The 25215-nt window shown below is 47.6% G+C and overlaps 3 protein-coding genes across 6 annotated transcripts in view; 1 reads left to right on the forward strand and 2 right to left on the reverse strand.

The window, feature by feature from the left end:
* Positions 1-25215, forward strand: part of LOC122682172 (ninein-like protein) — a 336725-nt gene that overhangs the window by 119272 nt on the left and 192238 nt on the right. The window lies entirely within an intron of this gene.
* Positions 1-25215, reverse strand: part of LOC122682159 (ankyrin repeat domain-containing protein 26-like) — a 208672-nt gene that overhangs the window by 28971 nt on the left and 154486 nt on the right. The window contains exons 3-4 of the mRNA XM_043884974.1: positions 615-729; positions 279-452 (exon numbers count right to left, since the gene is read on the reverse strand). Of these exons, the coding sequence (XP_043740909.1) occupies positions 279-452; positions 615-729 (289 nt within the window). The remainder of the gene's footprint in view (positions 1-278; positions 453-614; positions 730-25215) is intronic.
* LOC122682174 lies at positions 11058-22211 on the reverse strand. The gene is made up of 6 exons (XM_043885018.1): positions 22008-22211; positions 21009-21218; positions 19528-19859; positions 18383-18643; positions 13233-13329; positions 11058-11128 (listed from the first exon to the last, which is right to left on the reverse strand). The coding sequence occupies exons 3-6, from the start codon at positions 19783-19785 to the stop codon at positions 11064-11066; spliced, it is 681 nt and encodes a 226-aa protein (XP_043740953.1). The 5' UTR covers positions 19786-19859; positions 21009-21218; positions 22008-22211; the 3' UTR covers positions 11058-11063.

The following is a 25215-nucleotide window of genomic DNA, read 5'->3' on the forward strand; positions in this document are numbered from 1 at the left end:
CTTTGTAGGACTTGAGCCTACCACCCATTCCTGAGCACTTTCTAGTGGGAAAATCTTCCTTCTGGGGTAGAAGGTGGCTGAGAGAGACAGCGTTGCCCTTTCTGTGGGCTCTGACATGTTCCACCCAACCCCTGACTTGGCTTTGGAGTTGTTTCCATGGTAACAGGGCCTGCTGGACACTACTCAGTCTATCTATTTATATCCTGTTATCAATAAAACACTACAGTTTAGAAAAATGCTTTGCCAATATTTTGTCAATAAAGTTAGTTGAGCTATACCTCGTTCCTGGCTTCTATATTGGCGTGATAGGAAAGCAGCTTTGCTGCGAGTGATATATTCTGGCAAAAGACAGCGTGGTGGAGCGCGGTGTTGCCATTGGCATCCGTGAGGTTTGGGTCGGCGCCGTGCTCCAGCAGGAGAGTCGCGCACTCCTCCTCTTGGCATTCTACGGCCTGTCAGCGTTGTGCCAAGAAACAAGGGTGTGAGTTCTAGGAATTCAAAGGAAATAGCCCACAAGTTCACCAGTTCCCTCTATTTCAACGAGATCAACTCATTGTTAGTCTCAGTGGTTAAATCACACCCATCTCATGTGGACACGGGTCGCTGCCCCGTACCTTCATCAGCGCGGTCCTGTTTTCACTGTCACAGAGGTTAAGCAGGCATCTTCTCTCCAGGAGGAGAGCCACCACCGCTGGATGGCCATTGGCACAGGCCAAGTGGAGCGCAGTCCTACGAAAGCAAGAGAAGTTCTTAGGAAACTGTAGTGTCACTGTTTTAAAAGAAACAATCGTTCATTCATGTGATTGAAAACACTCAATAGCATGGTACTCCTATCGCTCTAAAACAAATATTTTGTTTTCTTCTGGAGAAAGAGCAGCATTTATTAGCTTTAGCTCCTCTTACACAGTAAGGAAAGAACAATCTACTTGAATAGAATGCGCAAGACCTCGAGATTCAGCTCAACTTGGGTTTGACTTTGACTTTCACTCTGTCACTTATGAGCTGTCACTCAATCTCTTTGTGCCTCAAGTTCCTCATCAACAAAATGGACAGAGAGTAGTAGTTATCTCACAGGACACAGCTGGGATGCTTAAATGAGATCCATGCACAGATAACAGCTGGTAATTGTTAGATTCGAATATCAAAGTTACTCCTATTGCTACTGTCTTACAAGGACAACATCTAAATGAAGTCAAAGGATATTACAACTCCTTTGCAGATATGTTTTGAGGATTAGAGACAACATTGTACTCTGATGATTCTAATATGCTCATTATCTCACATTTTAGCGTCTCTGACATTGGAATATAATTTATAAATCACAGGCTTTACAACTGTAAATTATAGCATTTTTGTTTGTTCATTTCTCGCTTTTCTGTTGGTCTAATTACCATGAGGGGTTTTCGTCTAAGTTTCTTTAGAGATGACGTATGTTATATGTTATTATATAATACAGGTCACAACACAGTGATCCACAACTGTGAACGGTTACACCGCATTTAAAGTGACTATAAAATATTAGCTATATTCCCCATGTTGGACAATATATCCTTGTAGCTTGCAGGATTTTAGTTCCCTCACCAGAGATCGAACCCTGGGCCCAGAGCAGTGAGTCTTAACCACTGGACGACCAGGAAATTCCCAAGATTCCCTTGACTTCTGAAAAGGCTGAAAGTTGCCATAGGATACCAATCCTCACAAATAAATTGAAAGTGACAAATTATTTTTACCTGTGCCACATTCCTATGAGTGCCAGAAAGATAAACCCTGTCTGCTCACCCGACTTCCCTACAGACAGCTTGCTCCACAGACATTTTTAAATTTGGGGGGTTGCTAAATCAACTTTCAGATTTGGTTTTTTCTTTTTTTTTTTTTCTGGTGTGGAAACCCAGGAAACTCCAGAGTGTTTGCCTTTGAAATCATTCTTAGAAAAGTCTCTGGGGTGCGATATGTGTATACTTACAACTGATTTATGATGTTGTACAGCAGAAACCAAGACAACACTGTAAAGCAATTACCATCTAATTAAAAAGATAATAAGGTTAGTAACCAGTAGAACAAGAAAAAAAAGGTCATTGTCAGCACACAAAAAAAGTACCAATAGGAATTTCAGTTTTCTTCTGCTACTTTTCTCACCCTGTGTATTTCAAATGTTTGATCCATACTCCATCTGAAACTTTTTGGTGAGATAAAAATCTAGTTACTTTTCTCTTAATAGTTACCAGGTTATTTCTCTACCATCTACACATAATTTATCTTTACTAATAGAAAACGTCATCAAGCAAATTTTGATAATCTAAAAGGGCAAATCTTTGCCTACTATACAAAACTTCCGATTTCATCACAATTAAAGACAGCATGTGTAAAGCAAAATCTTTAAAACCACGATATGTTTATTTGGTTTAAATATGGAAAGACCATATATCCTAAGAAAACGTCTTCCTATTCAAGAACACATTCAGCTTCCTACTTCAAAGCTGTCTTCTAAGGTCCTTCAGCAAGGAATATATACACATAAGTGTACAGTGATATAAAATGGATATTGCATTGTATCTGAAGAATTTTTAACCCAGAAGCTGACCTGTCATGGGGATTATTTTTCTCACTATGCAGTTTTCTGGAATATATAACATTATGGTATAAAAATGTGTACATTAAAAATAAGATGCCAACAACCTCAAAAGTCTGCCCACTGCCAATATCCACAATGGACGATCCATGGGAAGAAGAGTTTTCATAAATCACATGAGAAAAACAATGCGAAAGCCAGGGAGTTCCAGAAGATTTCTTGAGGGCTATAGAACTTGAGAGCTGTTACTCATGAGTACACCATGTTAACGATGCATAACAACAAATGAAAAGGAGGAGAAAGAAGAGGAAAAAAAGATGCTATTCACGTTTTTTTTTTACATTCGTGATGTGCTTAACACAGTACCTGACACAGACTAAGATTTTAAGAAGCTAATTCATTGAGCATGGTGGTGCTTTAGTCACTAAGTCGTGTCCGACTCTTGCAACCTCATGGACTGTAACCACCAGACTCCTCTGTTCATGGGATCTCCTGGTCAAGAATACTGGAGTGGATTGCAATTCCCTTCTCCAGGGGATCTTTCCGACCCAGGAATTGAACCCATGTCTCCTACATTGCAGGTGAATTCTTTACCGACTGAGCTACAGGAGATAGGATCATTCTGGAATTCTATTAACAGTAAGCTAAAGAAAATAGAGCAGAAAGCCTCTTCATCACAAGAGGCAGAATGGTGTAGGGGTTAAAGACACGGGCTTTGGACCTATGGGCTTACATCCCAGTCCTACCACTTCAGCCTTTCAACCTTGAACAGACGACCTGAACTTTCAAACCCTCAGTTTCGCCATTGTTGAAATGGGGCAATGGTCTCCATCTCTGAGGCTGCTGAGGACTCATACTTGTGTCATTTGCCCGGGGCCTGGTACCTAGCCTCCTTGAATGTGAGTGGCTTTCACTGTCATGGAGACAGAGCAGTAGCACTGACTGCATCCTACTGGATGCCAAGCACACAGTGGGTCTCCTTTTATAGCAGCCAAGCTGAGGCTGAGGGGTAGCAGGCACAGGGTAACATGGATAGAGGTCACTGCCTACAGGACAGCTTATGGGCTCTAAGGTGACACCCCCGAGGCCGAGGCCCCATCACTGAACTGGCTGTGTAGAATTAGGCAGTCACTTCACTTCTCTGGACCTTTGTGTCCTACTCTGTCACTGCCCAAGCTGTGTGGAGTATGAAATGAGACACCACACATAAAATACTTGGCCCAGGGCCTAAGGATGGTGGTGATGGTCATGCTTTTCCCTGTTGCCTTTACCACAACTCTTCCTACCCCTTCTCACCATGTTCTGACCAGCGCTTTAGTCCTGGGGCCGCTGCTGTGGAGCATCTGGGCAAATTTGCTTTCCCTTCTCCAAGTCCTGGGCTCAGTTCTGGGCTCAATGCCAGTCTGTACCAGCCTCAAGACACTGCCCATTGCAGCATTCCCTCACATCTCTGTTGCTTCAGGTCTCAGTTCACAATCAGAGATTCCTTCCATATACCCATGTTACCCACTTTACCGTAGGGAAATGGGCCCAGAGAGGGCACAGTTCTCCCTTAGAGACACACAGCAGAGTGCATTCCTGGATGGGTTGTGAAACTGAGGTCTTTCACTGTCTCTTCTGGGAAGCCTGGATGTGGATCCCACAGTGCACTGCTGGGCCAGGGCCAGGTCAGCACCATTTACAGTAAATACCAGGCATACCACATCTGCCAGTCCACCCCTCATTACCCACACACTGCCGCTCTTCACTAGATTCCCTCTCCAATGGGCGTTATGCAGGGCTTGGGGGTCACAGAGTACACAATAGGACAGTCACACATTATCAAGCCTTCAAGGAGGCCAGGCCCACCCCCACCCCTTCACACAGGACCCTTTCTTCGGGACCCCATCCTCAATTCCACCGCTCTTCTGCCGTTGTTAAAGCCCCTCCCCATAATTCAAGCCCGTCCATAGACTATGGGTCCCTTGCGCGCCTCCACCTATACACTCTAGCCACACCTCTTTCCCCTCCGTGGCCGCTCCTCTCCAGCCACTGTCCTCTATCTGGTCACGCTCCAACCCCTAACCCCGCCTCCGGACTGACCACGCCCCCTTGACAAACAGCCCCGCCCTCACCATCAGGCCCGCCTCTCAGTTGCAACTCAGGTTCCCTCTGGCCTCCCCATCCCGTCCCTCCTCTCTGATACCGCCCCTCGCCCCGCCTCTCCCGACTGCGGCCTTAGGGGCTCCCCCAGGCCAGTTAACCGGGAGACCCACTGAACTCTTCCGTGGGTCTCAGCGAGCCGCCCTCGCGTTCACTTAAAGGGGAGATGCCGGCGAGGGTGGGCCCACACGACCGGCTTGAGCCCCGCCTGGGCGCCTGTGCCTGCTATTCATGTTTTATTTAAGTTCTGTGATTACTGACATTCAGTTAAATAACTTTAAAACGGCCAGTAAAGTGCTCTATAAGGGGAATTATAAGCGGGTCCGAAACCAGCTAAGGCTTTTGCAGCCTATCAAGTCTGTGGGGCGCTGGATCCCAGGAAGGTGTCCAACAGCCTTGGAGGGGAGACTCACAGGAGGGACCCCTGCCAGGCCCTTCCTCCCTGCTTACCTGTTCATCTTGTCCTTGTCATTCAGGCCACTCTTCCCGAGCAACAGGACCTGCTGCACTTTAGCTACGTTGCCTACGCTGGCAGCTCTGTGGATCTTTCCGAGGTCCTTGTCTCGGATGCGGTACCCGGGCTGGAAGTTGATTCTATGACTGCCGTCTCTCCCCGGGCTGATGGAGGAGCCGAAGGGCGAGCTGCCCTTCTTACTCCTGAAGCCAAAAGTCTTCTTCATCACAGAGCCTACAGACTCCAAACACACCTCACCTCCCCCTCGGCTCTTCACAGGCCCCTAAACCCAACAGGAGCACTAGAGGTAAGCCAGAGCCGGCCCGCCACAACCTCCCAGCTGGGAAGCTCAACGGTTTAGAATCTTACATCCCAGAATGATCGTTGCTAAGCAACACGTTGCTAAGCAATGTGTTCACCTCTAAACACATTGCCTGTGTGCCAGAATGCCCAGGGTGCACGTGCAAGAACTGGAAGTGCATTTTTTGAAAGAAACAAATATTATCAATAAAGCCTACCTAAGGTAAGAGGAAATGAGAGGAAACTGAAATAAACACAGAAAGGAAAGCGACATTACAACAGATACCTCAGAAGTAAAGAAGCATAATCATGAGGGACTATTACTATTGATGAACAATTACAAACTGGAAAACTTAGAAGAAATAGATAAATTCTGAGAAACATACATGCTGTCAAGACTAAAACAAGAAAAAATACAAAAGTAGAAAAACTCAAAACTCCAGTAATAAATAAGGAGATTCAGATATTAATTAAAAAAAAAAAACTCCCCAAAGTTAAAAGTTTACGATCAAACGGATTCAAAGCTCAATTCTACCAACATTCAAGTAAGAACTAAAAGTAAGACTATGCATAAAAACACTTGACAAAATTCAAAATCCATTTATGGTAAAAAAATTTTCAATAAAATAGAAATTTACTCAATACAATAAAGGCCATTTATAAAAAGCATGAAAAGTGAAAGTGATGGTCACTCAGTCGTATCTGACTCTTTGCTATGCCATGGATTATACAGTCCATGGAATTCTCTAGGCCAGAATATTGGAGTGGGTAGCCATTCCCTTCACCAGGGGACCTTCCCAATCCAGAGATAGAACCTAGGTCTCTCGCAATGCACGCAGATTCTTTACCAGAGGAAAGCACCAAGGAATTCCTAAGCACCAAGGAATCCCAAGAATACTGGAGTGGGTAGCTGATCCCTTCTCCAGTGGATCTTCCTGACCCAGGAATCAAACCAGGGTCTCCTGCATTGCATGTGGATTCTTTACCAACTGAGCTAACAGGGTATCTAGTCTTGCTTGGGAAAACAGCGTCTGACAGAAGGAAAAGCAGGGACCAAGAGGCTTTGAACAAGATGGCTGCCATCTTTAAAGACAAAGAAGCCCTCTGTCCTGCGACGGATTCACGCTGATGTTTGGCAGAAACTAACACAACACTGTAAAGCAATTATCCTTCACTTCAAAATATATTAAAGAAAAAAAAACCCTCTCCCTCAACTATGCTGCCCCCTTCCCCTGCAGCCTGAATGGTGCTCAACCCAGAACCAAACACCCTGAAGGAGCTGCCCAGCCCCACGCTCTCCTCCTCGCCGCAGCCTAGATTCTGCTCCCTCACTCTGTGGAACTGTTCTCCTCTCTGCCACCGGACTCGAGAGGAGATGAAATCAAACGGCTCGCCTACAGTGAAGGGGGAGAGCCCTCAGCACTTCAGGTCCCGGGTGCCAGATGGTAAGGTTCAGAGAAAGCTGCCAGGGACATTACCAGGGTACAAACGTCACGTGGTGAGGCCACGAGCTGGACCCTCACTGGAGGGAAAAAGAGCGCAAGACCCTGAGTCACGGGTCTGTCCCCACAGGTGGGGAGGGGGCGGGTTGGCGTGCATGCGGTCACGGGCTGTGGTCACTTCCCCACGGTGAGGGGACTCCTGCCCTGTGTCTGTGCGGCGGACACTGCGCTGTGATTAAATGTAACCTGGGTGTGGAGAACAGCTGGAGCGCATGTTCAACCTGCCTCAGCCTGGCTCCCAGGAAAGAGCAATGAGCGTTTTTCTCTTCCCAGCTAGTGGCTAAGGCTGGGAAGAAGCAGGGAACATGCATTGGCTCAAGAGCACATTCTGATCCAAACTCACAGTGTAATGTAAACCTATCATTTCTGATCCCGCAGGACAGGCAACACTTTAGTCGCTCAGCCATGTCCAAGTCTCTGAGAACCCATGAATCGCAGCACGCCAGGCCTCCCTGTCCATCACCAACTCCCAGAGTTTACTCAAACTCATGTCCATTGAGTCGGCGATGCCATCCAACCATCTCATCCTCTGTCATCCCCTCCTCCTCCTGCCCCCAATCCCTCCCAGCATCAGGATCTTTTTCAAAGAGTCAACTCTTCACATGAGGTGGCCGAAGTACTGGAGTTTCAGCTTCAGCATCAGTCCTTCCAAGAAACCCCCAGGACTGACCGCCTTTAGGATGAACTGGTTGGATCTCCTTGCAGTCCAAGGGACTCTCAAGAGTCTACTCCAACACCACAGTTCAAAACCATCAATTCTTTGGCGCTCAGCTTTCTTCACAGTCCAACATCCATACATGACCACTGGAAAAGCCATAGCCTTGACTAGCTGGACCTCTGTTGGCAAAGTAATGTCTCTGATTTTAATATGCTATCTATGTTGGTCATAACTTTCCTTCCAAGCAGTGAATGTCATTTAATTTCATGGCTGCAGTCACCATCTGCAGTGATTTTGGAACCCAAAAAAATAAAGTCTGACACTGTTTCCACTGTTTCCCCATCTATTTCCCATGAAGTGATGGGACAAGATGCCATTACCTTAGTTTTCTGAATGTTGAGCTTTAAGCCAACTTTTTCATTCTTCTCTTTCACTTTCATCAACAGGCTTTTTAGTTCCTCTTCACTTTCTGCCATAAGGGTGGTGTCATCCGCATATCTGAGGTTATTGATATTTCTCCCGGCATTCCAGCTTGTGCTTCTTCCAGCCCAGCGTTTCTCATGATGTACTCTGCATATACGTTAAATAAGCAGGGTGACAATATACAGCCTTGACGTACTCCTTTTCCTGTCTGGAACCAGTCTGTTGGTACATATCCAGTTCTAACTATTGCTTCCTGACCTGCATATAGGTTTCTCACGAGGCAGGGCAGATGGTCTGCTATTCCCGTCTCTTTCAGAATTTCCACAGTTGATTGTGATCCACACAGTCAAAGGCTTTGGCATAGTCAATAAAGCAGAAATAGATGTTTTTCTGGAACTCTTGCTTTTTCTATGAGCCAGCAGATGTTCGCAACTTGATCTTTGGTTCCTCTGCCTTTTCCAAAACTAGTTTGAACATCTGGAAGTTCACAGTTCACGTATTGCTGAAGCCCGGCTTTGAGAATTTTGAGCGTTACTTTACTAGTGTGTGAGATGAGTGCAATTGTGTAGTAGTTTGAACATTCTCTGGCATTGCCTTGCTTGGGGACCTTTTCCAGTCCTGTGGCCACTGCTGAGTCTTCCAAATTTGCGCGCATATTGGGTGCAGCACTTTCACAGCACCATCTTTCAGGATTTGAAATAGCTCAACTGGAATTCCATCACCTCCACTAGCTTTGTTCATAGTGATGCTTTCTAAGGCCCACCTGACTTCACACTCCAGGATGTCTGGCTCTAGGTGAGAGATCACACCATCGTGATTATCTGGGTCGTGAAGATCTTTTTTGTACAGTCCTTCTGTGTATTCTTGCCACCTCTTCTTAATATCTTCTGCTTCTGTTCGGACCATACCATTTATCGAATCCATCTTTGCATGAAATGTTCCCTTGGTATCTCTAATTTTCTTGAAGAGATCTCAAGTCTTTTCCATTCTGTTGTTTTCCTCTATTTCTTTGCATTGATAGCTGAGGAAAGCTTTCTTATCTCTCCTTGCTATTCTTTAGAACTCCGCATTCAAATGCGAATATCTTTCCTTTTCTCCTTTGCTTTTCACTTCTCTTCTTTTCACAGCTATTTGTAAGGCCTCCTCAGACAGCCATTTTGCTTTTTTGCATTTCTTTCCTATGGGGATGGTCTTGATCCCTGTCTCCTGTACAATGTCATGAACCTCCATCCATAGTTCATCAGGCACTCTGTCTATCAGACCAAGTCCCTTAAATCTATTTCTCACTTCCACTGTATAATCCTAAGAAATATGATTTAGGTCATACCTGAATGGTCTAGTGCTTTTCCCAACTTTCTTCAATTTAAGTCTGAATTTGGCAATAAGGAGTTCATGATCTGACCCACAGTCAGCTCCCAGTCTTGTGTTTGCTGACTAACAGGAGCTACCTCAAGTCCGAGGTCAGGGAAGGCGACGGAGAGGAGAAACCCCACGTCCAAGGAGCGGCAGCTGCGTCGGCACAGAAGGGCCGAGACGAGCTACTCCATGTTCAAGGTCAGGAGGGGCAGCCATGAGGAGATACTCCTCGTCCAAGGTAAGGAGCAGCGGCTGCACTTTGTTGGAGCAGCCATGAAGAGATACCGCACGTCCAAGGTACAAAACACCCAAGTAAGACAATAGGTATTGTGAGAGGGCATCAGAGGGCCAACACACTGAAACCATAATCACAGAAAACTAGCCAATTTGATCACATGGACCACAGCCTTGTCTAACTCAATAAAACTAAGCCATGCCACATGGGGCCTCCCAAGACAGACGGGTCATGGTGGAGAGGTCTGACAGAATGTGGTCTACTGGAGAAGGGAATGGCAAACACTTCAGTATTCTTGCCTTGAGAACCCCATGAACAGTATGAAAAGGCAAAATGATAGGATACTGAAAGAGGAACTCCCCAGGTCAGTAGGTGCCCAATATGCTACTGGAGATCAATGGAGAAATAACTCCAGAAAGAATGAAGGGATGGAGCCAAAGCAAAAACAATACCCAGGTGAGGATGTGACCGAATAGAAGCAAGGTCCGATGCTGCAAAGAGCAATATTGCATAGGATAATTCATTAGGTCCATGAATCAAGGCAAATTGGAAGTGGTCAAATAGGAGATGGTAAGAGTGAATGTTGACATTCTAGGAATCAGCAAACCAAAATGGACAGGAATGGGTGAATTTAACTCAGATGACCATTATATCTACTACTGTGGGCAGGAATCCCTTACAAGAAATGGAGTAGACATCATGGTCAACAAAAGAGTCCCAAATGCAGTACTTGGATGCAGTCTCAAAAATGACAGAGCCTTGTGTCTCCTGTGTGTGCATATTTATTCATTGGACCAGAATGCTCTCAGCATGCTGAGAGGCATGGCCAAAAGATTAAACAAGCAAAAAACAAAACAACTTTTTTGGTTACGTGTTCTGTGATGGCCTTCACTGAAGGAGCAGAACGACTGAGAAGCAGAATGTTCTTCAAAACCCCAGCCATTTGGCCCCAGGGTGCCACGCACATTCCTGGAGCATCAAAGCACATGTTTCCAATCGTGGCATGAGTCGCTGGGAAGGACCAGCAGGCAGATTAGAAAGTCGGAGAGAGGGATGCTGTGGATTGGCCGGGGAGGCAGGGATGAAGCCCATGGGGGAGACCGCGAGGGTGGCCCGCATGGGAAGCACACAGCCCCGGAGGGCAGGGGCAGGGCTCACTGGGCTCTCACAACAGGGGCCGCCCCTGTGCACCAGCCCTGGCCGAGCCACCTCAGGCAGGCCTATGACTGACCCACCCACTGACTGGGTAATTGAGGAAAGCTCTGAAAATTGAAAGAGAAAAACAACACAAAACAAAACGGGGGTTGGCAGAGAAAAGCACCAGTCACGAAGAGGACACAAGTTGAGGACTCACAGGAGTTCCAGCACAGAAAAGGGAGCGATGACATGGGCGTGGCCTTTCTCAGGCACCTTCACGCCCAGGGTCACACGATCACACCCCAAGTCGGGAAAGGCAAGTGGCCTTCTTCCCACCTCAGGGAAGAGAAACCTGAGACAAAGCAACCAATGACCGGACCCTTCAGGTCCCAGGGCGGCCGCTGACAAGCTGGCTCCTACCCCTGGTCAGACTACTCCCCAAGTCAGACTCCCTCTGCACACCCCCGACCCCGTCACGCCCAACCCCTTATCAGACAACTCCCCCGTCAGGCTCCTCCCCCTGGTCAGACTCCACCACTGTATCAGGCTCCTCCCCGGTCAGGCTCCTCTACCCTGTCAGACTCCTCCCCCGGGCAGACTCCGCCCCCTTATCAGACTCCACCCCCCGTTCTGACTCCACCCCCGTTCTGACTCCGCCCCCTTATCAGACTCCTGCCCCATCAGCCTCCTCTCCCGCAGGTCAGAGCTCCCATGTGGCTCCAGCAGGGGGCGGTCGGACACCAACCGATTTCAGCCCCAGGGGAGGCCACAAGTGCTTCCCCAAGGGCCTAGCTCCAGACTAGAAAACCTCACCTGAGTAATGGGAACAATCAGCCACAGAATTTCAGGGGTGGGGGGCGCTGGGGGGGCTCACTGGAATCTACATGAAAGGTACAAAGCCCCAAACCCCCCAATGGCACCCGCTGCCCCAGTCATGCACCTGCTCCTGACCAAGGCCCCTGACCAAGGGGAGGAACGGACCGTGAGGGAGGAACGGACCCGCTGGCCACTGCACTCTCCCTCCCAGCACTCCTCACATGCAGCCTCGACGGGTCATCCGGCCAGAGCACGGCAGGCGCTGCCAGCCAAGGAGTTGGCCCATCTTCTAAGGAGCACGTCCGCCATCACCTTCCCACTGGACCCACAGGCCACAACTCCAGGCGGGCCTCTCTCCAGAATTCTACCTCCACCTCCTGACAAGTATCCAAGCCCCTCTTCACTTGTTTTGAAATATTACCTTTGTTTTACGGGTCCTACCGGAAACCAGGGTCTGAGAAGTTGGAGGAGCACAGAGCACTATTGTCTGAGATAGAAGACAGGCGGAGGGCTGCCTCAGCTGCTGGCATCCTGCTTGCTCCACCAGCCTCCCAGCCTGGCCAGCACCTTACACCTGCACTGCGCTTTGGATGATCAAATTCTTCCACCTGTCCACACCCACTTTATCTTGTCTACACCCTACACTGTAAGGACCGCACTACATATTACTTGACATTCCTGAGATTGTGACTTCGAATAAACATGAATTTGGTCTTCCTCCCATTCCTTGCACAGCTTCTAAAACCCTCCAATTTCCTAAGTGATAACAGCAACCACACCCAAGTTTATGCTGATCAGGTGACTTTGAGAACCACACCTTGACAAGGGCTGGTTACCAGGGAAACCAAGGATGTGATTAGAGATTGGAACTTTCAGCCCTACCCCTGACATCTAGAGAGCTCAGAGGCTGGATGTTGAATTCAATCACTGATGCCCCATCACTGGATCAGTCATGACTCTGTAACGAAACCTCCATAAACCCCAAAAGGACAGCATTCAGAGACCTTCTGGGTTGCTGAACATGGGGAGACCAGAGAAGACTGAGGCCCAGAGAGGGTATGAGGGCTCTGAGCCTCTTCCCACAGCCCATGCACCTCTCACCCTGAGTTACATCCTTTGCAATAAACTGCTGATCCATTAATGGGTTTCCTTGAGCTGCTCTAGCAAATTAATTGAACCTGAGGAGGCCGTGGGCGCCTCTGATCTTTAGCAGTGGGTCAGAAGCAAAGGAGACAAGCTGGACTTGAGATCGTTGTCTGAAGGCATTGCTGTCTTAGCCTGTGGGGTCTGAAGCTGTGTCCAGGGGGATGGTGTCAGAATGGAGTTGAACTGTAGGACACCCAGCTGGTGTTGCAAAATGGCCTGGTGCGGGGGAAACCACACAGATCTGGTGACCAGAAGTGCCAGGGTATTCAGAGGATTTTGTGCAGTGCAGACGAAAATACAAGAGTTTTCCCCTTGCAGAACCATTTCACAAATAAGGAAGCCAAAGAAGAAAAAAACCCAAGTGCTGCAGTCCATGGTCCCAGTCCATGCGGCTGGGGATCATAGACCTGCTGCATTGTTCAGGTACAACATCACATTCCAGAAGTCACAGAATCACGGAAAGAGATGTAAAAAAGACCAGAAGGGCCTCTTACCTGACTCCAAAGGCCCACTGTCTTCATCTGAGGAGGCAAGACCAGCCTGTGATGACAACACAGCCATGAAACCGTCCTTAAATTCCTCGAAGTTAACCTGTGATTTTGAGAAAAGCAGTCAACACTGCTTTCAACAGGCCATATACATAGTACACTGGCCTTTGGGGTTTTCTCAGATGGAAGATCTTATGTTGCCTTCAGCACTGAGGACATTTGTTTTTTCAAATATTTACTTGAGGTTTTAAAAACCTTTTAACCAATTAAGAGTGAATCATAAGCCGTTCACCAAAAAACACTATCAACAACGCCATAAAAGGGAATTAGATAAGATAGTTAGAAAACAGTGCAGAAAAGAGGCGTCTGATGACCACAAACATTAGCACATAAATATCCATGCCTTCACTACCCACTAAGAAAGAGAACATGCCAGCACCTAGGCTAGTCCTCCACCAAGGTTCCTTTCCTGATTAAATCCCCCGCCCCTACACTGGGGGGAAAAAAAAGCTCTGAACACTCACACATATGTCCTAAGAGTTTCTCTGGCGTATACGCACCTAAGAATGGGATTGCTGGGTCACAGAATATACATTTATATCCTCTTGGCAAATGGAATCTTTTGTCACTATACAACGCTGACCCACTTCAGTTCACTAATGCTTTTTACCCTAGAGACTCGCTTTCTTATGGAGCTTAAAAGTTTTACCCTCTTCAGGGACTACACAAAGCACGTCTGATAATTTGTGTCTGTGTTATCATTTATATTAACTCTGTACAAGATATTTTTGTTTTATATAGCCAATGTTCATTTAGAATTATTCAAATATTTGCCACTTTGTTTTTCGTTTCTTCCTTCATTTCCGACCTTCTGCCTGGGATAGTTTTCCATCTATCTGAAATAGATCTTTGAGACTTACGTTTTGCTTAAGTATGCTGGTGCTAACCTCTTTCAGTGTGATTGTCTGAAATGTTTCCATTTCACTTTCTTTTTTCAGCAAAAACATAATTTATTAAAAGAATATTGGAAATGATCCAGAAGTACTTAAAGAAAATGGGTAAATAAACTGTAATCCAGTCAGACAATGAAAGACGACAACAGGGGAAACAAAAAACACTGACAGACACAATAAATGGACACTGACCTGCACTCTCTGAATACAGACTGCAGACATGATACCGAGTAAAAGAACCAGAGCATGCACTGAGCATGCGCTGTATATATATCCACCTGTATGAAGTTCAGAAACAGGCAAACAAATCTCTGCTGTTCTCATCAAGATAGTGGCAACTGTCGGAGCCAGAGGGACCCCAGGGGCACTTGAGGAGGGATGCTGGGGGCCCAGGGCTGCTTTCAATGGATGTTCAGTGAGCTGCACACTTCCCAACTCTTTTCTCTGCCTGTGCTTCACCTGACGTCACACAGAAAGAAATCAACGCAGGAGATACTTGTAGGTCAAAATGTCACCGGTATGTGCTAGAGAAGCAGGCCTGGGGCTCTAGTTCCAAGCATGCTTCCCACACCTGGCACAGAACTTGAATGAGTACATTTCTACTGCGGCCTCTGAGCACTAAATGCAGCTGTTGGCTGTGGAACGTCTCTGCCTGGGTTATACACTATCAGACCTGAAGGTGGACTACTTATATGTGTGTTTATCTTCTGGCTCCCCAACTAGCATGTGGTCTTATGGCTGACACATTGTAAATACTCAACAAAGGTCTACTGGATGTGTTGGTCTCTATATCCTTCAAAACTCAGCAGAATTCACCTTCTCAAGGAGACATTCTTTCACCTTTTTTCTTCAAAAAAAAAAAAATCTATTTATTTTTGGCTGTGTTGGGTCTTCGTTGCTGCAGGCTTTGTCTATTTGTGGCGAGTGGGGACTACTCTTCCTTGTGCTGTATGGACTGACCATTCTAGTAGCTCTCACTGGAAGGTGGGTTTGAATTTGCTAAACTGCTAGTATAACAATGTCTCAAACTTCTTTTTTACGATGATGCATCAATTTCATCAGGTGGATCTATTAATTTATTGTTGTTCAGTCACAAGTCATGCCCAACTTTTTGCGACCCCATGGACTGCAACACACCAGGCCTCCCCTGTCCCTCACCATCTCCCAGAGTTTTCCAAAGTTCATGTCATATCGCTGATGCCATCCAACCATTTCATTCTCTGTTGTCCCCTTCTCCTCCCTACCCTGAATCATTCCTAGCATCAGAGTCTTTTCCAATGAGTTGGCTCTTCCCATCAGTGGCCAGAGTATTGGAGCTTCAGCTTCAGCATCAGTCCTTCCAATGACTATTCAAGGTTGATTTCCTTTAGGGTTGACTGGTTCGATCTCCTTTTGCCTCAAAAATCTTCAGCACCACAATTCAAAACCATCAATTCTTTGCCACTTAGCCTTCTTTATGATCCAACTCTCACATCCTTACATGACTGCTGGAAAAACCACTGCTTTGACTATATGGACCTTAACTAATCTTAAATTGAAAAGGCTGTGTCCAGACTTTTGCCATGTGGATCAATACTAGAAAGAATATTCTTGCATAGCTTTCATTTCACAGAGATATTGTATTGCTTTCATTTTACCTTCTGAGCTGCTACATATTGTCTAGCACATAATAAGTGCTCAAAAACACTTGTTGAGGGACTTCCCTGGTAGTCCAGTGGCTAAGACTCCAAGTTCCCAATGCAGGGGACCCAGCTCCACTGCTGGTCACGGAACGAGATCTCACATGCCGCAGCTAAGAGATCGAATGCCCCAACTAAAGATCCCGCATGTTGCAGGGAAGGCTGCTGAAGCTAAATAAGTACATATTAGAAAACAACAACAAAAACCTTGACTACCTGGGAGCAGAATGAAATGGCCATTTTGTTTGATCCAGTCTCAGATTTCCTTTGCGTCTCTGATAATACTTATCAGCTTCCCTCTGACCCATCAAACACGTGGGGATTTGGGGATTCTCTGGTGGCTCAGTGGCTAGGCCTCTGCACTCTCACAGCCAAGAGCCCAGCTTCAATCCCTGGTTGGGAACTAAGATCCCACAGGCTGTGTAGTGTTACCGACAAAAAAAACAACAGCAAAACAAAACAGGAGGGAATCTGATGGCTGAGTGTGCTGCTGTTTTATCTGATACCATTTGACTGTGTTTGTGTCCTCTCCCATCACAGCTCACAAAAGGACAGAGGGCCGGGATAAAACACATCAAGGAAACCAGATAACCTGTTTATGCTGTTTTAACCAGTGTTAATTTTCACAAATGTGCCTTTTACTCACCTAGCCCTCGAATACAATTCTAGGTGATATCAAAAGGGGCTAGGACATGAGCGAAAAAAATCACACCCGATTTTTTTTTTTTCTAGCCGACCACGCATGGCATTGGCATCTTAGTTCACCAGCCAGGGATGGAACAAGTTCCCCCTGCAGTGGGAGCATGGTGTCTTAACCACTGGACCACCAGGGGAGTTGCCACACCCGAGTCTGAAGTCCATAAAGAAAGAGCAGTAGAGGGAAAGTGACCAAGCCCGCGGGGTGGGTGTGAGAGGCAGAGCCCTCCTCGCCCCAGGAGCAGCTCTGCTGGCAGCACCGGCCACACAGGCTCTGGGGGAACTAACAGGAGTCAGACGCACCTCGAAGCTCCCCCGGGGCCACCAGGGAGGCGTTTCAGGTTGCTCTTCATTTGTTTCTGCCCAAGAACCAACTCAGGAATCTTTCTAGGCTAGATTTTTTTTCTCATTCAAAATGAGACCACTTTTATTGAATTCTGTGGGGGGAAATACTCTTCCTTCTAAGGTAAGATGACCAACACAACTATAGGCACTGCTTTTTTGTTTCCGGTTGGTTTTTTTGTTTGTTTTTTCCCAGACTGTGGGATCTTAATTTCCAAACGAGGGACTGAACAGGGCCCCTGGCAGTGAAAGCCCAGATCCCTAATAACTGGCCCACCAGGGAGTTCTCAGGCACTGTTTTAAATGAACGTGTGCACCTCCCTGGTGTCTAGTGGTTAAGAATCCGCCTGCCACGTTCAAATCATGTTCAAATGGAGGAAGAAGTCTGAAGTCGAATGTTAAGAAGGAGAACAACACATCTCTGATTTTCTTCAAACTTTTCCATTTAAGGAAAAGACAGAAAGGTGACAAAATTTACAAACAAGAAACAGTGTCCCAGCAAGTTTCGATTCTGAAGATGTTTAGCCAGAGGGATTCTCTCCTAAGTGTGTTTCTGAACTATGTCCCATAGATGGGGAAGGTCCCACAGGGGTCACTGCAGGGTTGGGGAACAGAGAAGTCACAGCTGCAGGGCCTCTGGTTGCTCTTCAGCTACAAGGCACTATGCTTGTCTACGTTTTATGTAACACGGTTCCCTGCAGGAGTTTTCTTTTTTAAAAGAAAGGTTCCTTTCTTTGGGGAAAAAAAAGAATCTTTTTGTAAGGTATGAGAGTCATGGATTTAGTCAAAATTCCTAATTCTACAAAAGAAGTAACAAAGGCCATGTCCTTCTGACTGAGTCCAGAGTCCTAGGACAGCTACTTATTCAGATTAAGAAAAAAACTCATAGATTTTAAGCTATAATATAGACAAAATGAACATGTAAAACCTCGTTATACAGGTCAATAATACTTGTGTGACATGACATTCAAAGTAAATTATATGTTTTAAATGCATGAACAAGAATAAATCAATATCAAATTCCTATCTGTCGCAGTCGATATAGTTAATTTAGAAAACATACATATTTTTTAAACAGACGACAGGGAACTTGAAGGAGAGAATCTTAAGTTGAATCAACCAGGACAAAAGTGAAGAGATTCAACCTTAAAAGGATGTTCACTTCCTCTAGATAGAACCTGGCTTGCTAAAATGACTCAGTAATGAATTATCCACATTTTGGGTTATTGAGGACAAAATTTAAAACACACAACAGATCTCTCTTTACTGTTTAGCATACTTCTATCCAGGCTCTCATCATTAGTTGGTATACACAAAAAGCGTGAGTGTAATCTCAACTATCATCTAAATCCGGTCAGAAGTTGCAGTTGAACTTCATTTCCTCAGCCTGAAGTTTCAAGGGGAGCACTTATACTCCTACCCTCCTCATAAGAAGCCAGATTTACCCAACGGGTGAGTTTGGGAGAAGGAACTAAGAAGTGCTTGCCTGGTTCCCAATCTCTTCTTTGAAAAGATGTATGTGCGCACAGCACCGTGACCTTGGGTCTGTGGTAGGCAGCCCGCCCCTGGGACAGGGGTCAAGCCTTTCCTTCCTCCTCTTAGGCCTCAGCGGGGGCAGGTCTCTGACTTGGGATGAAGTGCTTGGAGGCCCGCTGTGATTGCGCAGCGAGAGCACGTCCTCCAGGTTCATAGCTCTCAAGGACGCAACGTAGCTCCAGTGCTGTCGAAGAAACCTTAGATTGCTCTTCTGTGATGGCAAGAAGCCAAATGGGAAAACAGGTTGAGACTGCCTTTAACAAGGGCTGCTTTTCTCTGCATCACCATCATGGAAACACCATCAAAAACCATAAACCCCTGTGCACTGACTGAAATGGACATTTTAATCACAATGATTTCACAATGAAAACTAGTTGCAATTTAAAGACTCCCCTTCATTGCTATCTCAGTCATCATTCATCCAGGTGATGTCAAGACAGAGACAAAACTGAGCTTCATTTCCGAGTTTTAAACTACAAACTTAGAAACATTCTACAATTGCTCAGCAAGATATGTTTTAGAAATTGAAACCAAAATTCTGTAAGTAAAATAGCAATTAAAGTTCTACGCTTGTACAAGAAAAAAACAAAAAATGTTAACCTAAAACCAGATATTAATCTTTTGATTATGTATCACAAGTTTGTTTAATTCATAAAAAGGATTTATCTAGGATTCCTTCCAATAAAAAACACCCATATGTGGTTAGTGTTTAGATGCCAGTCATTTCCACTTAGGGGTAGAAAAACTGTGGTGGGAGCAGCAGAGCCTGGAAATGATTGTGAACCACTGCCAAAGTGAAATCAATTAGAAAGTAAATCAAACATGTGAAAGTACACTTTCGGTTACTAGACAATAAGATTTCATTTCTAAAGTAGAATTTCAATGCAGCTTTTCAAGAAATTTAAGAATTTAAGAAGTATCTCTTAAAAACGAGAGATCTACCACAAAAAAATCATTAAATGTCTCCTTGATTATCACAGTTGATTATAGCTTTACAGTGCATAACTCAAAAAAACATCTCAGAAGTTCACCAAATTAAAAATAAGGATCATTTATATCAGAAATCTGAAACCCAGTGAAAAAAAAAGAACTAACCTCGGTCAAGTAAGTCTCCACGCTGTCATTTGAACGGTGTGGAATTGAGGTAGAAAACTCTACAATTGCTCCTGAAAGAAGATTTGCATTGAACCCTGAAGTAGGATTGAAATTTCCAACAGAAGAGGGCTCCAGGACTGGCGTGCTGCTAGGAGTGCTGAGTAAAGATCTCTTCTGCTGTTTCTCCACCTCAAGTTTGGTGCTGATCTCTGCCAGGCGCTCATTAGTCCTGGGGAAGATGGAAAGCACGGATTTCATTCATGTTTCCCTCTGTGACTTGCATTTTGTAAGTTGCCGCACATAAATGGAATTCCCATTACACTGTGTGAACACTGAAAGCAGAGAGCAGACCTGCTGGAAACAGTGACAGATGTGTCCTTGTTCTAAAGAAGCTCACGTGTGTCTGGGCTCCTCAGGTAACAAGTCACAGCTGCGAGAGGACAGAAAGGGCATCAGAAAGGGAGGTGGGCTCACAGTGACACCTGCTGCCTCTGGGACATGCCTGCCCCCAGGAAACAGTTCAGGGATGAACAAACAGACCTCCCACAAAGCCACGTTCAAGTGCTTCCTCTTACTACCCTTGTACATACGTGTCACTCATGACCTCGGAGAAATGAAGCATTTGGCTCTAAGGAATCACCTCAAGCCACAATCCCAAGTGAAGGATGAGAAAGTCAGTGGGTGAGACTGAAGAGAGCTAAAACAGCCCCAGGAATAATGAAAAGTATCCCCTGCTTTTCCAAAGTTCACCTTACTTTACTGCACTTCTACGAAGGGCCTATGTCAGCAGCTCTTTTTGATGGTCCAAAATAAATAAATAAATAAAGATCCAAAGACAAATTTTGGTCTCATTTAAAATGCCAAAACTCTAAACAGCGTTCAGTGTACCTTTTAGAGGGAGAGGCATGGCGCTCCCCATGCAGGGAGACTGGCCCCACTGAGCTCCTTCCCCGGAAGCCACACCCCACATCTCAGCATCAAGTCCCACAGCCCTGAACCCTCTCTGGGAGCACCTGTGCTTCCCTTGTGTATGCTTATTTTGGGCATCGACTAGCAGAACGTGTCCTCAGGTCTCTGCTCCTTTGCTGTATGCTCTCTGGGCTTATGAAAGGCGTCCTAGGAGTGCTCTGCTTTCAGAGGCGGGGAAGCCTGGACTCGGCACTGCAGGTGGGATCTGCCTTTCCAGCCTCCATACACCCCCTCAGTCAGGTCACCATGCCAGCGTCAGCCACTCTGTGAATTACCCTGCCTTTCACCCCTGGGTGAATGTTTCCCGATTTCACAAGCATGCTTTTACTTAGTGTAGGAAAACTTACCAGGATATCTTATTACTCATTTTTTCTTAGGGTGCCCTCTAGCAGTGATTATCTAGTCAGCTTTCACTTCCTACTAATTTCAGGAACCTGGCTCTATAAAAATTAGGCTTCAGACACAAATTAATGGACTGAATATATTTTCTGTGATTCTGGGTTTTGACTTACTTGTCTAGTTTCTTTTCCAAGGACTTTCTTTTAGTTTCTCTAGGTAGTGTTGCTTATATTTTTCCAACTCTGCTTTATTAGAATCTTCAAAAGTTTTCCTCTTGGAGAGTTCAGATCCCAAGTCTTTAATTCTGAGTTCCATCTGACGTCTTATGGAAGCAATATGCTCCTCTTGGAACTGCTGCAAATTTCCTCAGATGCTGCTTGTATCTAAGTCAAATTTAAAAAGATAGTTTTGTTAATGATTATAACCTGAATATTTGCTCCATTCAGTTTTGAGTCAGGAATTCAGACGGCGATTTTAAATGTGAACATAAGAAAATTGGAACTTGAAAATAATCATCGTCAAGGCGACATGAATTAAATCTGAATTATAAAATTAATGTGGACTCAATGTTCTAGTGGTTATAGTAGTCTCCTGCATTGCAGGCGGATTCTTTACCAACTAGTCGATCAGGGAAGACCATATTAAAACATTACTAAAGCAAACTGCTGTTGTCATAAGCCCATATATTTATCACTACCCCCGGCCCATGCTTTCCTGTCTCTTGAAATGTTCCCTGCAGATCAACTTGACAATCCAAACACAGTAATACTTTCAAGTTTCAAGAACTATCTTTTCAAGGCCCAAGGGGTAAGACACCACAATTCAGCCTGTTTCTCTCTGATCCTCTCTAGCACTTTTACACAGGCACAGGTACCAAAGAAACATACACTTGTTGGGAGACTGGGACTCACACACGCCACACTACACACTATTGTTTCTAAAATAGATAACTAAGGAGGACCAACTCTATAGCACAGGGAACTCAACACTCTGTAACAGCCCATATGGGAAAAGTGTTTTTATAAAGAGCGGATATACATATATACACATAAGTGATTCACTTTGCTGCACCCCTGACACTAACACAACATTGTAAACCAACTGTACTCTCTAAACTTCTTCTCCCGAGAAGAACGGAAGGAAGAGACACAAACATTTGGCTATAGACTGACCTGGCATTATGCAGCAATTTTTAGATAAAACTCACTTCAGAACCCAAAGTGTAGGGTAGCAAAATCAGGATATTGTCACTGTCTTCAAATTAAAAACAATAAGCAGCCCGGTGGCGGCAGGACGCACGCACCGGCCAAGCCCACCGCTGGAGCCCCGGGGCATTCTCTGGGCGCCCTGCCGGACCCACGCGGAGGGGGCCCGGGATCGACTGCCAGCTGCGTGCTCCTCAGGCCAGATGGTGACCACCTGCCCTTCCGCCTCCCAGGGCCCAATTTCCGGCTCACACGCCCCCTTCGCTGCAGGCCTGGCTCACAACGCCCCGAGGCGCCGGCCCGCGTGTCCCACTGACAGAGCCCCTTATCCGGCTCACACGCCCCCCCCCCCCCCCTCCCCGGGCCTCCCGCCACGCGCCGGCCCGCTTCGCCGCTCACACGCTGCCGGCTCCCGTTCCCCGCTCCCCGCCAGCCCGGCTCGCCGCTCACACGCCCCCCTCGCCCCAGTGCGCCAGGCCGGGCTCCCCGCTCTCACGACCGCCAACGCCGGCACGTGCTCCCCGGCCGAACGCCCCACGCGCAGGCGCACGTCAGGCTCGCCGCCCACACAACCCCCGCCCCCAGGCGCCGGCCGGTGCTCGCTGCTCACACGCAGCCGGCTCACGCTCCCTGCTCACACGCACCCCTCTTCCCGCTCCCCGCCTGCCCGGCTCCCGCTCACACGCGCCCCTCCGGCCGCTCCCCGCCGGCCCGGCTCGCCGCTCACACGCCGCCCTCGACGCAGTGCGCCGGGCAGCGCTCTCCGCTCTCACGACCCCCGACGCCAGCACGCGCTCCCCGGCCGCACGCCCCCCGCGCAGGCGCACTCCCGGCTTGCCGCCCAGACAACCCCCGCCCCCAGGATCGGCGAGCGTGCTCGCCGCTCACACGCCCCCCCGCGCGCCGCCGACGCTCTCAGAGGCCCAGCCTAAGTTCCCCGCCTGGCGCCTGCGCCAGGGTCTGCGAGAAGGCCATGGAGCCGGCCATGGAGCCGGCCCTGGAGCCGCCCCGCGCGGCCGAGGGAAGGCTGCCTGAGGCGGGGCGCCGTGAGGGCAGAGGCGAGCGGGCGCCTCCCGGGCCGCTGCTCTGGGGCTGCGCAGCCGCGAGCGGGATGGCGGGTGTGCCTGTGGCTCCACTCCGTGGCTGTGGGCAGGTCGGTTTCGGCAGCTTCCCGCGCGCGCGGGCGTCGCCGCCACTGCCTCTGCGCCCCCAGCTGCCCTCTGTCCTCGAAGCCTCTGTGCGCGCCGGCTCCGGTGGGCGTCTCGCCCCGGTGACGCGCGGAGAGACCAGGAGATGGGATCCTGGAGCTCAGGTGAGAGTTACACCAAGGAGGTGGGGACAGGGTAGCTCGGAGTTAGGGCCGAGCCCTGAGGGCTGCTGTGAGGGTAGCCCCACCGGGGAGCGGACCATGCAAACACCCTCCCCTCCCCGCCTGGGAAGGGCGGGCAGCAAGGGGGCTCTGGAGCCTGAGGTTCGCTCTTACACAAGGCATTTCAGAGAAGCCATGGGATTACTCTGTGTCTAGATAGCTGTCGCAGCTCTTATGGCTCATCTGGTCAAGAATCTGCCTGCAATGTGGGAGACCTGGATTCAATCCCGGGGTTGGGAAGATCCCCTGGAGAAGGGAAAGGCTACTCACTCCACTATTCTGGCATGGACTGTCCCAAAGAGTCAGACTTTGCAAAGAGTCAGAGTGAGCGACTTTCGCTTCACTAATTAAGGTGCTTCCCCACTGATGATGGGGCTTCCCTCATAGCTCAGTGGGTAAAGAATCTGCCTGCAGTGCAGGAGACCCGGGTTCGATTCTTGGGTTGGGAAGCTCCTCTGGAAAAGGAAATGGCAACGCACTCCAGTATTCCTGCCTGGAGAATCCCATGGACAGAGGTGCCTGGTGCTCTACAGTCCATGGGCTTGCCAGAGTGGGACACGATTTAGGGACTAAACCACCACGTAGCACTTTGGGGAATGGATTGGATAGAAGAAAGGCTGGTTCTTGGTGGGTTAGAATAGACAGCAGGAGAGATGGATGTGGTCAGCAGCCCGGTCGGAGGTCGCTGAACACCGTGTCCTGAGACGACAGGTCTTGTAGGTGAAGGAGTCTTTTGGGCCTAGAAAAGAGAACAACAGTCTCAAAGGCCCCTTGCTGAATCATCTAACTTTGGAGAAAACAAAGCATAACTTTAGTTCCATCCGGATGCTCCAGGCCAGCTGCATCTATCTGGGACTTATCACCCCCTGTCCGGAAACCTACCACCCCCTACACCCGCCCAGAAGACTTATCACCCCCTGCCCAACTACAAGTGTCATCTCAACAAAAGAATACTCAAAATATCCCGCCTGATTGACGTTTCCCTTATCGCTTCCACAAACCTCCCTATAAGTATGAAGCCTCCTTGATCCCTTTCGGCGCTCAGCCTGGTCGTTAGGCCGACTGTCGCCCCTCCTTGCCTGAATAAAGGTAACCTACTTCTGTTGAGGTCGTCTTTCCTTTTCTGCCTCGCCGGAACTGTACCTTACAGTAGGTACAAGGACAGGGGTGGAGGTGAGAGGAGTAGCAGGGGAGGGGAGGGACCGCGTCTCTGGAGGCTTTTCTCAGGTAGCAGAGGAAACATCTGGCAGTCAGCAGGAAGAGCCTTTGGGTAAGGTGAGTCTTGTTTTGAACATCCAAGAGCACTTAGTCTGACCCTTGGGCCATTTAACAGATGGGGAAGCTGAGCCACTGGAATTACGCATCAAGTTAAAGGGCTTGTCTGAACTTGCAGCTGTTGGAAGCAGAGCCCCAACTTGAACAGTTTTCTTCGGTTGCAGTCTGTTATTCTTGCAACTTCAGGCAGTTACCTTATCTAAAAAGTTAGGAGACCACAGTGGGAGGTTCCCTGGAGCCCTAGAACTCAGAGGGCTTATTGTTCAGTCCCTAAGTCATGCCCCAGTCTTTATGGCCGCATGTATTGAGGCACGACACTAGGCTTCCCTGTTCTTCCCTGTCCCTCTGAGTTTGCTCAAATTCATGTCCATTGGGTCAGTGATGTCATCCAACCATCTCACCCTCTGTAGCCCCCTTCTCCTTGGTCATATCCTGAATCTTTCCCAGCATCAGGGTCTTTTCCAATGAGTCAGGTCTTTACATCAGGTGGCCAAAGTATTGGAGCTTCAGCATCAGCATCGGTCCTTCCAA

This window comes from Cervus elaphus, chromosome 23, assembly GCF_910594005.1.
Source record: "Cervus elaphus chromosome 23, mCerEla1.1, whole genome shotgun sequence".
In the NCBI taxonomy this organism is placed as follows: domain Eukaryota; kingdom Metazoa; phylum Chordata; class Mammalia; order Artiodactyla; family Cervidae; genus Cervus; species Cervus elaphus.

Bases quoted from the DNA above. Each gene is read 5' to 3' on its own strand.
- LOC122682174 (XM_043885018.1), bottom strand. From the start codon at position 19,785: ATGAAATCCGTGCTTTCCATCTTCCCCAGGACTAATGAGCGCCTGGCA. The intron at 18,644-19,527 runs GTTAGTTCTTTT...TTGCCATCACAG, and splicing joins TGGAGACTTACTTGACCGAG to AAGAGCAATCTAAGGTTTCT. The intron at 13,330-18,382 runs GCAAGCACTTCT...TCAAAATCACAG, and splicing joins AAGAAGAGATTGGGAACCAG to GTTAACTTCGAGGAATTTAA.